The 15,504-nt window shown below is 42.3% G+C and overlaps 1 protein-coding gene and 1 long non-coding RNA gene across 4 annotated transcripts in view; one reads left to right on the top strand and one right to left on the bottom strand.

Moving 5' to 3' along the window:
- The window catches only part of LOC124081456 (neurogenic locus notch homolog protein 4), a 29,563-nt gene extending 15,696 nt beyond the window's left edge, over window positions 1–13,867 (top strand). For 2 of the 3 annotated variants that reach the window (XR_006848046.2, XM_046427639.2), the window contains one exon: window positions 40–1,358. Coding sequence is in view for 2 of the 3 variants with exons in the window: in XM_046427639.2 (XP_046283595.1) it covers window positions 40–55 (16 nt within the window). In the remaining variant the exon portion in view is untranslated. Of the gene's footprint in view, window positions 1–39; window positions 1,359–13,374 lie in introns of those variants that run through there. The other variant, XM_058573695.1, reaches the window with a different exon arrangement.
- Window positions 1–15,504, bottom strand: part of LOC124081457 (uncharacterized) — an 80,132-nt gene that overhangs the window by 24,902 nt on the left and 39,726 nt on the right. Inside the window, exons 2-4 of the long non-coding RNA XR_009225252.1 lie at window positions 7,182–7,318; window positions 1,783–2,120; window positions 814–1,373 (exon numbers count right to left, since the gene is read on the bottom strand). This is a non-coding gene — a long non-coding RNA (uncharacterized LOC124081457). The remainder of the gene's footprint in view (window positions 1–813; window positions 1,374–1,782; window positions 2,121–7,181; window positions 7,319–15,504) is intronic.

Raw genomic sequence — 15,504 nt, 5'->3', positions numbered from 1 at the left:
CTAAGCTTCATCCCCAGCCCTTTTTATTTTTTATTTTAGGACAGGCTCTCACTAAGTTGCTGAGGTTGGCCTCTAACTCAAGATTCTCCTGTCTTAGCCTCCAGAGTCACTGGAATTACAGGTGGTGCTACTGTGCCAGGCTCATATGTGTTTGATATTTTTAAAAGTTCTACTTTTTCATACTTTACTAAAATAAACTCATAAAGAGATTTTTTTAAAAAAATTTTTTAGTTGTAGTTGGACACAATACCTTTGCTTTATTTATTTATTTTTATGTGGTGCTGAGGATTGAACCCAAGGCCCTCGCATGTGCTAGGCGAGCGCTCTACCACTGAGCCACAACTCCAGCTCATAGAGATTATCAGTTTTACAGAACTTAGATTGGAAACTGTTACTGAGCAGTTCCCATCCATTAGTCTACCCTCACTGGGGAGAAGCTGTCCATTGGCCTCCCTGTCCTTTAGATGGTGCACACTATTAAGTGGGCCTACAAGAAAGGACTACGAGGGGCTGGGATTGTGGCTCAGCAGTAGAGCACTCACCTAGCACGGTCGAGGCCCTGGGCTCGATCCTCAGCACCACATAAAAATAAATAAATAAAGGTATTGTGTCCAACTACAACTAAAAAATAAAAAAATAAAAATAAAAAAGAAAGGACTATGTTGTTTGTTTGCAAAGGGATCTTCAAGTGAGCACTCAGTGTCTTTCCAGTCACTGGTGGTTGTAGATAATGGCAATTATGCAACAGAGAAAATATGACCCAGGCAGAATGTGCAGTATGTGCCATGGAAAATTGTCCTCAGAGACACTCACCCTGTCTGGAATGAGCCAGTAGTCCCAGGCCAAGGATTCAGATTTGCTAGACCTGTGTATGGGCCAGGTTTAGGCCAAGCTCATGCCTTTGCAAGGCTCCCGAGGTGGTTTCGATGTGCACCCACCTGTGGTGAAGTGAACCTGTGGATGGAGTCAGATCAGGGAAGGGAGAGACTTGGCTTCTACTCTTGCTCCTTCACTGCCTTGCAGTTTGATTACAGACTAAGGTTTCCATTTCCTAGGTTTCAGTTTCCTCCTTTTGCTATAAAGGGGAAGAGTCGGGCTAAAGTGGGATCCTAATTCTGTTGCTGAAAGCTAGGTCCTTTTTCCTGATGCCAATCCAATAACGAGGACATGGTTTTGAGAAAAAAGGAAAAAGTTTATTGCTTTGCTAGCAAAGGAGAAGAAACACAGGGGACTCCTGTCTCAAAGGCTGTGATTCTTCCCACTAGCAGGAACAGGGGGTTTTTATAGAGGTGATTCAGAGAAAATGAGGGAAGAGATCAGGCAGAAGAAAATCAGGGAAAAGAAGACCAGGGAGAAGGTCAGGGAAAAGAAGCCTGGGAAAAAGGAAAAAAAAAAAAACATGTAAGTTTCAAAACCACAAAGAATCTCATCAAAGCATCAAGTGAACCCCTGTTACAATTCTATGACAAAGCAACGCAATATGTAAGAAAGAACTCTAGCCTGGGAAGAGGCCCCTGGAACTGGTGTTCCTTCCACATTCTTCTTCCCCTTATAAAGAGGGGTCCTTCCTACTCTGAAATCTGTCTCCCATCTGTTCCTACCACCACCCACCATCGCTCCTCTCAACTCATCCCCCTTCACTGAGACACTTTCCACAGCCTCCCGATTATTCCTCACCCATACCAACTTGAGCTCCACCCTGCCAACTCACTGCCTCTGATGCACATCCTTCACTGACCCCGTCCCAAAATGACAGTATCCCAGGTGCCAGAAGATTCTCACCTCAATTCTGTCTCTGCCTTTTTACAAGGATGAATTTGTTCCACCTTACATGACAGTCATGTTAGTAGGTCCTCATGATCCTGGTAATCACTGGTGAGTAATTTACATTTTTGTAAAGTAGTTCCCATTAAGCTGCCTTCTTTTCCTTTTTCAGCAAATCTTCAATATTTTTTTCCTTTGTATAAGAAATAGACCTGGCTGTTATCATGAAGTTTTGCCATTTTGACTTATTCTTCATAATCAAAAGAATATTTTTAATGGAATTCTGCTGTCAGTGGGAGCACATCTATACCCACATATGTGGGCAATGGGTGCTCCCTAGGGTGATCATCCTGCTCCTAAAAAAAAAAAAAAAAAAAAAAAAAAAAAAAAAAAAACAATGAAATTAGGCCAGGTGTGATCATGCATACCTGTAATTACAGCGGCTCAGAGATTGAGGCAGGAGGATTGCGAGTTCAAAGCCAGCCTCAGCAAAACGTGAGGTGTTAAGCAACTCAGTGAGACCCTGTCTCTAAATAAAACATAGAATAGGGATGGGGATATGGTTCAGTGGTTGAGTGCCCCTTAGTTCAATTCCTGGTACAAAAAAAATAAATAAAAAATAAAAAAATAAAGAAAGCTCTGGAACTCTGCTTTATTTACTGTTTATTCCCATCTCCTATATGGTGCCTGGGCTATTTCTTGAATGAAATGAATCCATCATGAATGAAAGCAGAAAGAAATAATCCTTAGGGTCAAAACTATATAAAAGCATACAACAAGGACTAAATGTTTTCCCTTTCTCAGTCCCCTTCTTGCTATAACCCAAGTCTCACAAGCACCAAATCATATCATCTAATCTAATCTAAGATGCTTAATTCTACTCATCCTCAGACTCCAAGGGTCTGAGGATCAGCACTTCTCACAAGATGTGGTGCATATTTTAGCCCAGCCATATTATCAGTAAACCCTTGTCACCCTCTTCATCCACTCTGGGACTCAGTGGCTCAGTATTGAAAACTTCACAATAAAGGAAGGTACCTGTTAGAGGCAGGCAGACAAGCTCACTTTGCATCTTTCTCTTGGGGTAGCTTTTTATACACTTGCAGGGAAAGGTCATCTTCAGAATTTCAAGGATAGAAAATGATTTGTCTGTACTTTTATGGCCAGAGAACCATGGAAATGTCAACTAGCACTTAGAACAACAGAGGGAATGTGCTTCCTCGGGGGCATTTTCAGCATTCTTTGTCTGGGTTTCTTTTGTTTTTTGAGTGCCCACCTCTTTTTTCTTTTCTTTTCTTTTTTTTTTCCTTTTGTTCAGTTTTGCCATCTAGTGGCCAAAATAAACTAGTGCAATTATACCCTATTCAGTGGGCTGGAATAGGGTCTTTGTAACTAAAAAAAGTGAGCATGTGTCCTTCCCCCTCTTTATTTCACCCAGTTTCTATTAGAACATGTCACTCGATTCATAAGGAATACCAAGACCTTAACCTCAATGTGTCTGGATCCCTACAGGGGTCAAGGTAAAGAAGTTTAGTTTTGGTTCAAGAGAAGCTGGTTATGATAAAAGGGAAAAGAACAAGTGAGGGATGGGTCCCGTGCTCATGGCCAGTGGTGACTTCTTCCAGGTGGCAGGGGGAGAGCAGAATCCTTTGCAAGACTCTGGCTTCTCAGTAGGAAAGATGGCATTGACCAGAAAAGGGCAGAATGGTCATTGGTAAGAGGGAATAGGAGCCCAAAACCCAAAACAGAACATAAGAGAAACTTTAATTGCTCTAAATGTGTTCAAACTGGCTGGTCCGACTGAGTGACATCCCAGAGTACCAAAACCAAGATTAACCAAGAATATTACCAATCACAACCCACAGTCTTCAAGGAATCACAGAGAAGCAGAGAGGTGTTCGAAAGCTGGAGATAGTGAAGCTCTGACTTCCAAACATGGAAAACAGATCAATGTCAAAAATGACCGATCAATGACCTTGACAATGACTTTAGGGAAAAACCCTCAAATGAGATTCAATAAGGTGTTTTATGTATCCTGAGAACTAAATGTGACCACCAGGGGGCCCTGGCAGATAAGGAAAGGGTAGGTCACACCAGCTTGTTCTGTCTTCTTGTCAGAGTCACTAAAGGAGGAGGCAGTATAGTAGACCGAGGGGCTATCTTTTGCTAAAGTCTTTCATAACATCCAAAATTATATTCTTCTGGAGCAGATGGAGAAATGGAATAGGTTAGAAGACACTGGAATTGGTTAAATGACAGTATCCCAGGTGCCAGAAGATTCTCACCTCAATTCTGTCCTGTTCAATGTTTTTAGCACGTCTTGGGCATTATATAGAATGTATATATATGGGAGGAAAAATTTAAAGAAATAGAAAATCCACTGGATTCTAGAATCAGTACACAAAATGGTCCTCAACAGACCAAATAGATAGTAATATGATGAAGTGAGTCTTTCCTCTCTACTTCAGGCCCCATGCTCTTGTTTTATGAGTTTTGCCTGGGGTTTCTCCTCAGTTGTCACCTGTGCTACAACTTCTCCCAAATCCTACCCATGGTGGGCGAAGAGCATCTTTCCCCCCATAATATCAAAGATTCCTCCTTTTACCTCTCCAGTGATTGGTCCTCACCCAGTGCTGGAACTGAAGTGAGGCAGGTGTTCCTCACTCCTGGCCACCTCCCAAGGCCAGTGGAGACTCATCCCCATAAATACATCTTCAACCTAATCTCAGACAATGGGAAACAATTTCCTATTCTATGTCAATCACTCTTCCTGGACCCTAAAGTCCATCCTTCCCTTCCTCCCTAAGACATTACTCCATCATTAACTGCACTCTTTCCGGTATCTTCAAGCAGTCCTCTGTAATGGCCCTTCCTACTCTTTTTTTTTAATGACTCTCTTTCCCACACCCACTTCTGAATCAACTCTTTTTGGAAGGAAGGGTACTGAGGATTGAAGCCAGGGACACTTTACCACTGAGCCATATCCCCAGTCCTTTTTAAAAATTTGTTTTATTTTGAGCCTGTAAATTGCTTAGGACCTCATTAAGTTGCTGAGACTGGCCTTGAAATTGCAATCCTCCTGTCTTTGCTTCCCCTGGGATAATAGGCATGTGCCACTGCACCCAGCTGAATCAAACTCTTGAAAAGACTTGTTTCCACCATTCTCTGTCAGAGACTGGGTTCTGGAGGCAAACTGTGAGTTGGGGATACAAGATGCTGATTAGAAATCAACACCTTGGAAGTCATGACAAGGAAGAAGGACCAGGCAGAGGGAGAAGTTAAATCGAGCAGCAGGCCCAGCCATATCTTCCATTACTCTTAAGAGAACTTTGAGGAGTATCACCCATCAGAACAAACCCAAATGGGCCAAAAGAGCCAAGCACCTGGCCTTGCTTAGGCCCCACATGGGGCTGCCCGGGTAGAGTGTGTGAGGAGGGCCAGACACCTTTGCAGCAGAGGACCTGAAGGAGCTAGTGGCTGGAGGCTGTCTGCTGACTGCTATCTCCACAGCTGGGCAACATTCTCAATCCTTGAGAAGGATCTAAGCAGTGTATCTTCGTGACCGCCATGTTCTCCTTACTTCTCATTTCTCCCTGGCACCATTAAACTCCACCTTCTGTCTCTACTTTTATTCTTTGCCCCACTCCAAATCCAATGGGCACTTTGTGATTTTTATTGTACAGGAGAAACTGCATCCATCAGGACTTCTCTCTCTCTCTCTCTCTCTCTCTCTCTCTCTCTCTCTCTCTCTAATCTTGACTCCTATAGCTTCCTTTGTCTTCCTCTCCAACCTCTTCTTAACCTCCTCAGCCATGCCTTACTGGTTCCTTCAGGGGTCATGTCTTCCTCCACACCCTCTCAGGGTGATCTCACCACTGTCAATGTTTAATTCCCATTTATATGCAATGATTCTGAAACCTATTCTCCAGCCCACCCTCTTTCCTAATCTGAGTCTCATATCCAGTTAGCTGCTGGACATCTCCATGCTGAGGCCATTGGAAGAGTGAAGTTCTACTTCTTCTCACTGTGTTCTCACTCTGAAGAAAGCCAACTCTTTTCAAGTGTGAGAATTGAGGGATCCTCTTCATGAACCTATTCTGTTGAGCTTCTCTTGTAGACAGCAAACCTGGCCCACTCCCATTTGGGCTTGTGTTTGAAAACATTTTGAACAATATCAAGGACTCTGCATATGGAGACTTGCATCACTAATGTGTAAATAGCCGATGCTGGGTTCGAGCCTGAAAGAAGAGTCATCACCGGTTACACCCTCTACCTGCCTAATCAGGTATGAACCTCTGACTCAGCGAGTCCCCAGGAAATAGTTATTCAGAATTTCCTTATTATTATAGGTGATGAAAGGTGATAGTATTGCTTATATTTCTTCTGAAGAAAAGAGTTCTTTCAGCAAATGGGTTTTAGCCACACTTCCCAAGCCTATGCCTGTGTGGCAGAATAGGTATAAGAAAGGCATTTCTTTTTTTTTAATATTTATTTTTTTAGTTGTAGTTGAACACAATATTTTTATTTTATTTATTTTATGTGGTGCTAAGGATCAAACCCAGGACCTCGAACATGCTAGGCGAGCATTCCACCACTGAGCCACAACCCCAGTCTCAAGAAAGGAATTTCTCAAGGAGAATTACCTCCACTTTATTTAAAAGTATTGTGTGTTCCTTATACATTATTGTGTGTTTGAGATTATATATCTCTTTCACAAACACACACACACACACATACATATCTTCCTAAATTGGAATTCCAGCTGAATTCAGTGAATAATTAGTGAGCAAGTACAATGTGTCAAGGGCAGGGCTGAGTACAGGGTAGTCCCTGCTTTAAGGAATCTAAAGACTTGGGCAAGGACTGAGTCTTAATGCAAGCACATGCCAGTTTCCCAGTGGTCACAAAAACCATAGCAACTTGTGCTATGGTATGAGTTCCAGAGTAGGAAAATGTCACCATCAAAGTTGACTTCATAAAGCCTTCTGAGAAAGATCAGATTCCAAGGAGTGAGCACCAGATAGAAATAAGCAGCAAACATCCTGCAGTGGTATACTTCTATAATCCCAGCAACTGAGGAGGCTGAGGCAGGAGGATTTCAAATTCAAGTAATTTAGCAAGACCATATCTCAAGATTTTTTTAAATAAAAAAAAATTAATTAAGAAAAGAATTATGACACACAAGGAATCAAGAGGAAGGAATGACATTAGGCAAAAAACTACCAAAAGAATATCTTCAGAAAATGACAGAATAAACAAAGACCAATAATAGGGAAGTTTTCTCAGAGCCAAGGCCAAAGTCTGGAACTATGGAAATACCCTGGGAGGTTAGAAAGGGGCAAGGTCAAAGGAGAGATTACTAAAATAATATTGTTCTAAGGAAGTGAGTAGAAAAGGCCAAATGACTGTTCCCTTACCCTTTTGCAGACTCCAGCTCAGACCCAACTTCTTCTTGGACTTTCCTTTTCCATCATCATGGGCAGGATGAGCAGGATGGTGTTGATAGTTCCTTGACCCCACCTCCATCTAGCTCCCCAAGGAGGACAGTGTCCACCTGGAAAGAGATTGCTGGGCTGTTCATCTGACTCTTCTGGTTGGGCAGAATGCTGTCTCTAATGTTGCTCAACTGGGTTCCTCCCAGCTATCCTAGTTCTAAGTAACAACAATCCAGTCCAGGGGCACTCTACCATTCAACTATATCCCCAGCCCCTTTTTATTTTTTCTTTTGAGAAAAAATTCTGGCTGAATTCCCCCAGGCTGGTCTCAAACTTGGTATCTCCCTCCATGCCCTGCTTTGTCCTTTTTCTTAAATTAAGGATATAAAGATCAAGGACAAAGATATTCTGGGCCTGACATCCTCTCAAGGCAAGATGAGATGCAGAGCTTTCCAATTTGCTTTGGGAAGACCCTAAAAATAATGAGGAATCAGGTGCAGTGGTAGCACAAACCTGTAATCATAGCTTGGGTGAATGAGGCAGGAGGATTGAAAATTTAAGGCCAGCCTGGGCGATTTATCAAGATCCTGTTTTAAAATATTTTTTTTTAAAAGGGGTTAGGGATGTAGCTCAGGGAGAGAGTAACTACTCTAGCATGGGCAAGGCGCTGGGTTCAATCCCCAATACTGGAGAAGAGGAGGGGACTGAAGAGAAATAGGGATTCTGGTAATAGAACTGCTAATGGGTTTAGGGTTTTTTACACATTATGCAAAAAAAAATTCCCATTTTACAGAAAAGGAAACTGGAACTCAAAGATGCATTGTCCAATTCTCCTATGTGAGGAGAAGAGACCTGGGACTAACATGGGCATCTTTTGCATATATGTATGGATTTTGTGTCTGGGAAGCAATCTGGGGAAGCAGCTTGAAGACCGAGCGCAGATCAGACTCTGTTGACCCAGCTACATGGAGAAAAGTTGTGCTACTTAACCTTATAACCTTATATTTAGCTTCTGAGTAACAAAAACCCAATACAACAATGTAACCAAAAAGGCATTTAAATGTTTCATGTATCATGAAGACTAGGGTAGGCAGGCCAGGGCTGATAGAGCTGCTTAAAAGAGTCACCAAGTCCCAGCAGCTGAGGGGGCTGAGACAGGAGGATCACGAGTTCAAAGCCATCCTCAGCAACAGCCAGGCGCTGAGCAACTCAGCGAGACCCTGTCTCTAAATAAAATACAAAATAGGTCTGGGGATGTGCCTCAGTGATTAAATGCCCCTGAGTTCAATCCCCTGTACCCCTCCCAAAAAAAAGGAAGAGTCACCAAGGATCCAGGCTCTTGCTTGACATCTTCACAACTATATTCTACACCTTCAGGCCTCTCATTCCAGGCAAAAAGGAGGAGGGAAAACAAAACATGCGTTCCAGATGAATCTATTTCTTTGTTTTCTTTCTTTCTTTTTCTTCTATTTTTTTTTTTGGGGGGGGGTACTAGGGATTGAACTCAGGGGCACTCAACCACTGAGCCACAACCCCAGCCCAACTTTGTATTTTATTAGAGACAGGGTCTCACTGAGTTGCTTAGCGCATCGATGTTGCTCAGCCTGGCTTTGAACTTGCCATCCTCCTGTCTCAGCCTTCCCAGCTGCTGTCATTACAGACGTGCACCACCACACCACACCCGGCTTTTTTTCTTCTATTTCTTAACCAGGAAAGCAGTTGTCTCCCTGAAAGCTCTACCAAGCAGACTCATTAGCCAAATAGTCATGTGGCCACTTCCGGATGCAGGGGACTCTGGGAAATTATTTCTAAGTAGGCACAATGACACCACAGACAAAATTGAGATCCCGAGGGAGAAAAAGATGATGAGTCTGAGGCCATCAGTTATGTCTGGCAGAGTTTATCAAGATGTGCAGCCAAAAGAGAAGACACAGGAGCTGCTGAAACAGGACATTCAGAGGAATGAGGAGGCGATACTAGAGTAATCTAGTAAGCCACCTGCAGTGGCTTGCAGTGGCTTATCCTGTTTCTGTGGGCGTCAGCATGAGGCTGACAGGAGAGAATGGGTTGTTTCTCTTGGCTTGGACTCCAAACCTTCCCCCGGTTCCAAGTCTGGGTTCTTTCTGCTGCCCACCACTTTTGCAAACCATGTTCAGTAACCCTTGGACATCCCCTGGAGGGGCCTCTGGGGGCTCTGATGACTCTCCAGGCAGGTGTACAGAAGGCAGGGCTCAATTCCTTGGTCTTCTTTACCTAAAGGTATTTCCTTTCTAAAGTGTGTTTGTGTGTGTGTGTGTGTGTGTGTGTGTGTTGTGGTGTTAGGGATAGAATCAAGGCCTCCCACATGCTAGCAAGAGCTCTTCCACTGAGCTATCTCAACATCTCCCTCTTTTTCTTAGGAGCTTATTATTGTACAGCAGTATTAGGTTCCTAGCCAAATAGGAGGCACAGAAATATCCCATGTATTCCTGCCCCCACCACACGCATAGCCTTCCCCCACCAGAGTAATGTATTTGTTACAATTGATGGACCTACACTGACATCATTATTACCCAGAATCCATAGCTTACATTACGTTCACTCTGTTCTGCTCCAGCGCTGCCCCTGTTTCCTTCCTTCCTTCCTTCCTTCCTTCCTTCCTTTCATATCAGAGATTGAAATTAGGGGCACTTAACCACTGAGCCTCATCCCCAGCCCTTTTTATTTTTTATTTTGAGACAGGGTCTTGCTCAGTTGCTTAGGGCTTCTCTACATGGCTGAAGCTGGGATTACAGGCATGCACCACTACACCCACCTTAAATTTTATTTTGAGACATGGTCTCACTAAATTATCCAGGATCCCCTGGAATTTGTGACCCTCCTGCCACAGCCTTTCAGGATGCTGGGATTGAACCCAGAGGTGTGAACTATTCACATGGGGCTCCACAAATAGCTCTTCCCAATTTGGTGTCTGCATTAAAATAAAGCAAGAGAAATTAAAGGCAAACAAACAAAAAGGTGAGAGGGAGACATAAAAGAAGGACAAGGAAATCTAATTTTAATTTAAAGTTCTACATACTTTTTCAGGACTGTCACTCCCCAAGCCAGTCTCCCTCCCAGGTCTGCTGCTCCTGTAACTCTGGAAAATTTGTAAATCTTAGTGTTACTGTAAATTCACTCACTTACAACAATGATGTTCTTCATTGTTAATTAGGCCACCAGTCAATAGATGAAGCAAAGAGAAATGCAATATTTTAAGAAATCTGTAATTTAGGGGACTTTCCAGTGTTCTCCATTGATCAGATAATAAGGACCATGTTAACCTAAGAACCAACCTGATGTCATCTTTACATGTCTTCCCATACCTACCAAGTTTTCTTTAAAAGAGTCGGAATCCCCCCAAAATTCATCTTTCACTCTCAAGGTAGTTCATATTCTCCCTTGAATATATATTCCTTGCTTTCCTAAATAAATCTCTAAGCGTCCACTGTTGAAATTCGTTTCCATCAAGTATGTCAAGGACCCCCACAGGTCCTGAGGAATTCCTGGAGTAGGGGGAATGTGCATTCCCTCTTCCAGAAACATCTCTTCTATCACAAGAAAATGCTACTTTCTAAAATGAGGAAGCCAGAGGTCAGACATCTGCAGAGGCAATTTGTAAATGAGCAGTGAACTGGGATATTCCAGAAGGTTCCATAGGGGAGTTCAGGATCTATTCCAGGTGAGGTGGGTTCCATCCCTTGGCAGCAGGTCCAGGGAAACGGCATCCTAACAGAAGGGGTGGGTCTGAACTGAAGAATAGAAGGTGTCTGCTTTCAGCTTACTTTCATTCAGTAGTCTGAAATTGGATGGAAGAAAGAAAAAAGCAAAAGAGGAGTCTCAGTGGTGACTGGAAGGTCAGTGGCTCTCAGGACAAGTGGAGGAATTCACTACTGATCACTGTGCAGGACAGATAGCTGTGAGCAGTCTACTGAGAACCTTTGTGTGCATTAAAAAAAAAAACAAACATATCAGGTATTGTGGTAATCCCAGTGACTCAGGAAGCTAAAACAGGATGATAGCAAGTTTGAGGCCAGCCTCAGCACCCTAAGTAACTTAGCGAACCCTGTCTCAAAATTTTAGAAATCAATAAATTAATTAAAAAGGCTGAGCATGTCTTGGAATAAATAAATAATTTTTTTAAAAGGCTGAGCATGTGGCTCAGTGGTTAAGCACAACTGAGTTCAATTTCCATTACCCCCCCCCCCAAAAAAAAAATCCTCAGGGTGGATAGAGTAGGAAAGGCACTTCCTCTGGGCATAGGCAGCTCACAGGCGTACAAGTTTCGCAACAAAGTTTTGTGCAAGTTAGAAAGAGGGGCTCCTTCCTCTGGGCAGTATCCTTTGCTTTACATCCTAGTGTGAGACCAAGGGAGCCCAGCACAGCCCCATCCACTGCTTTTGCTGGAGTTCATGGGCAGGACACAAGATGCTCAACTTTGCTTGTGACCTGGGTTATCTGTTGGAGTGCATGACCAGCTAGGGACATAGCCTTGGAAAAAAGGAAGAAGAGGATGGAGATTCTTCCTTCTCTCTTTGGCCCTTGTTGTAATGTGGTGGACACAAGTTCCTGTGTACACACACACACACACACACGTGCACAAAATCAGGAGTATTTGGGATAGAACTTAAATTACATCTAAAAATAGGACAATTGTCAGGTTAGGGAGGTTCTTACTACTCACAATTCCTAAAATTAAATGTAATTATATCTTGGAAACCCAACAAATAGACAGCAAACATGAAATCAAATAATCAGAGTTTGGTAAAGTTTAAAGAAGCTCATGTTACTCCCATAAATAAACAGAGAAGAAAGCCAAGGGCCAATATAAAGAGCTCTGTATAATTCTAAAGCTGTAAGCCTTCTGGAGGTAGGGAAGAGCCAACTTGCAGAGATCCAATATCTATTCTTCCATTCCTTCTTCTAATTGAACCCTAATTTTATTTGAATTAGCAAAATTCTATGTTTAATTTGTGTGTGTGTGTGCCACTGCCTGGCAAGAAATGGGATTCTTGAGTCAGCCAGGTGATGCACACCTGTAATCCCAGCAACTAGGAAGACTGAGGAAGGAGGATAGAAAGTTTGAGGCCAGCCTCAGCAATTTAGCAAGACCCTAAGCAACTTAGCAAGACCCTGTCTCAAAATAAAAAATAAAAACAGCCGAGGATATGATTCAGTGGTTAAACGTTTCTGGGTTCAATCCCCAGTACAAAAAAAAAAAAAAAAAAAAGATAGAATCAGCCCCAAGAGTAGTGGTTTAGAAGGGTGGAGGGAGCCCAGAGTTGTAAAGTAGCCAGGATTCATTTTAATCAACTATGAGACATGCAGACACAAATAAGAAGATGACTGTCGGGAAGGAAGACATTTACGCAGTTTTCTAGAAACAGGAGGGGGCTGTAGGAGGAAGTACCTGGGTCAGTTAGAGGGCAGAGAATGAAGGGGAAATGTGAACCAGAACCCTTATTGCAGTTTCCACTGGCAGGAACTAGTGAGGCAGAGAGAGCAAGCAGCTTTAGGATTGGCTAGTTTGAATAATTTCAGCAGACTCGGAAACATAGGGCTGAGTCCCAGATTGGTCAATTTTCATATGACAGGTGAATTATTTACTTCTAGTAATTCCCTAGTCCTAGGATGCACAGTCAGTAAGGTCCCAAGGTTTCAAAGATTCATGATATAGATCTAGCAAACATGGTTAATTACTCTGGATTCTTGCCAAAAATATTGTGGTATACTAGAACATCTGTTCTCACCTATAGATTTATTTTAAATGCAGAAAAATTAAACTCCTAGTATTTTTATTTTTTTAATGCCATGTTTTTCATGTTTCTATTACTAATAGGTAGATGCTGTCTCCCCTGTTGATTCTTCCTCCGCATGGCCTAGTAACCATTTCTCAGCTCTCGCCCATATAAATTAATTATTGGTCATACGAAACAAAGTGCAAAGCAAGGATTTTCTTTTTTTCTTTCTTTCTTGGTGCTGAGAACTGAACTCAGGGCCTCCCACTTGCTGCTACTCAAGCACTCTACTACTGAGCTACATTCCCAGCCCAAGAAATTGATTCTTTTTTTTTTTTTTTTAATAGAGTGAGTGAAAATACTGCTTTTTAAGAGAGAGAGAGAGAGAGAGAGAGAGAATTTTAATATTTATTTTTTAGTTTTCGGCGGACACAACATCTTTGTTTGTACGTGGTGCTGAGGATCGAACCTGGGCCGCACACATGCCAGGCTAGCGCGCTACCGCTTGAGCCACATCCCCAGCCCAAGGAATTGATTCTTAAGAGAGTAACTACTATCACTGGAGCTCAGGTACATCACTGTTGCAAAAAAAAAAAAAAAAAACTGATTTTTCATATTTTTCTGAAGATTGAAGTTTTAGGATTGCAGTTTTGGGACTGGCTAGTTTGAATACGTTCAGAATTTTAGAACTGGTCCTGAAGTTATTTAACCTTACAGCAATGTATTAAAACTTCACATGAACAAAAGGTGGAACAAGGATATATGGAGAAATGGGCGGGGGTACAGGAGGAGAAATGGGTGAGAGACCCTAGGCGGTGTATAGCAAGGTTGTAAACTCCCCCACCTGCAGAAGCAAGGCAGGAACTGTAAATACGGTAACTGTGTGGGAGTAAGAAAAATCAAGCTCTTGCTGTCTCTTTTTATTACTAAATAAAATTTGTCTTCTACAGGGAAAAAAAAAAAAAAAAAGCTAAGCTAAATGATAAATGGTAATTAGGGAGGCCAGAGGTGTGGACTCCTGTGAGCCAGGGTGGGCAGCCACTGCCCTGCTCCACTGACAACCAATGGTGAATGAGGGCCCTGTGCTGCCAGTTAGTTGTTTTGTTTTGTTTTGTTTTGAAGCTGGAATTCTGAATTGTTATGTGAAATCTACAATTCCTAAAAGTTGAGATGGAAGACAATATTTTGTGGGTTGTTTTTACTGTTGTTGTTTTGTTTTGCAGTACTAGAGACTGAACCTAGGGACACTCCACTGTAACAAAGGTCCACTTTATGCTTTGAATATAGCCCTTGCTGCTCTGCCACCGCAACTTGTTTTTAAAATGGTCCTGTTTCTTTCTCCTCCTCTCTCCCTGATCTCTCCCCCTCCCAAATTTCAGGGGAAACAGGGTTATCTTTCTTCCCCATCCTAAATAGAGTTATCTGTTCTTGAGCACACACCCATCACAGGAATGAAGTAATTCAAACTTTGGGGATGGCACCAGAAGGTCTCAGAAATGACTCCCTCACAAATTAACAAGTGAATTACAACTCCAACAGAGAGCATGTGTAATGTAGCCTTGGAATCGCCTCTTTAAAAGCCCCCTGTTCTTCTTGATGGGCAGAATCACAGTCTCTGGAACAGGAACCCCTGTGTTTCTCCTTTGCCAACAAAGCAATTAAACTTATTTTTCTTTTTTCTCAAAATCGTGTCCTTATTATGGAATTGGCATCAGGAACAAGGACTGAGCTTTCAGTAATAATACCACTGAGCTATGTCCTCAGCCCTTTTTATTTTTATTTTGGAACAGGGTCTTACCCAGGTTACCCTGACTGGCCTTGAAATTGAGATCCTGGTGCCTCAGCCTCCCAAGTAGCTGGGATTATAGGTGTGCACCACAGCACCTAGCTAAAGATTTTATGTGTGTGCATACAAGTGAGTGTGTATATATATATATGTATATATATATATATATATATATATTTTTTTTTTTTTGATGCGGGTTGAATGGTAACCACAGATTGAGCCCAAGAGCACTTAAACCACTGGGCCACATCCCCAGCCCTTTTTTTGTATTTTATTTTGAGACATGGTCTTGCTGAGTTGCTTAGGGTCTTGACAAATTGCTGAGGCTGGCTTTGAACTCATAATCCTCCTGCCTCAGCCTCCAGAGCTGCTGGGATTACAGGCATGCACCGCCATGCCCAGCTAAAGAAAATATTTTGGATAAACATTCTCTAGCAAGTATGTTTCTGTTGACCAGATATTGAGGCAGCAGGCCATCTGCTTTCACCCTCTTCAGGGCTGAATAAATGGGATAAAAAGTTGTTGCAAAGAAAAGAAGAAAAGTAAGAACCTATCTGAAAATATGACAGAGGAGTAGATTGTAAACAAGAGAACAAGATGGTAGAGTAAAAAAGAAGAAAAAACAGATGGAAAGAAAAATGTTGATGAATGTAACTTAAAAAAAAGATTGGGAGGGAATGAACAAGAGAGGAAGATGGAGAAGAAGGTGAGAAAACGAGGAACTTTGAAGAAGTAGTAAGTAGTGGAACTGCTGTTGGTAGAG

The sequence above is a fragment of the Marmota monax genome, unplaced genomic scaffold (assembly GCF_021218885.2).
Source record: "Marmota monax isolate L192 unplaced genomic scaffold, Marmota_monax_Labrador192_F-V1.1 WCK01_AAM20220418_F8-fsc00426, whole genome shotgun sequence".
Classification (NCBI taxonomy): domain Eukaryota; kingdom Metazoa; phylum Chordata; class Mammalia; order Rodentia; family Sciuridae; genus Marmota; species Marmota monax.
This window is presented reverse-complemented; position numbering and strand designations above follow the sequence as displayed.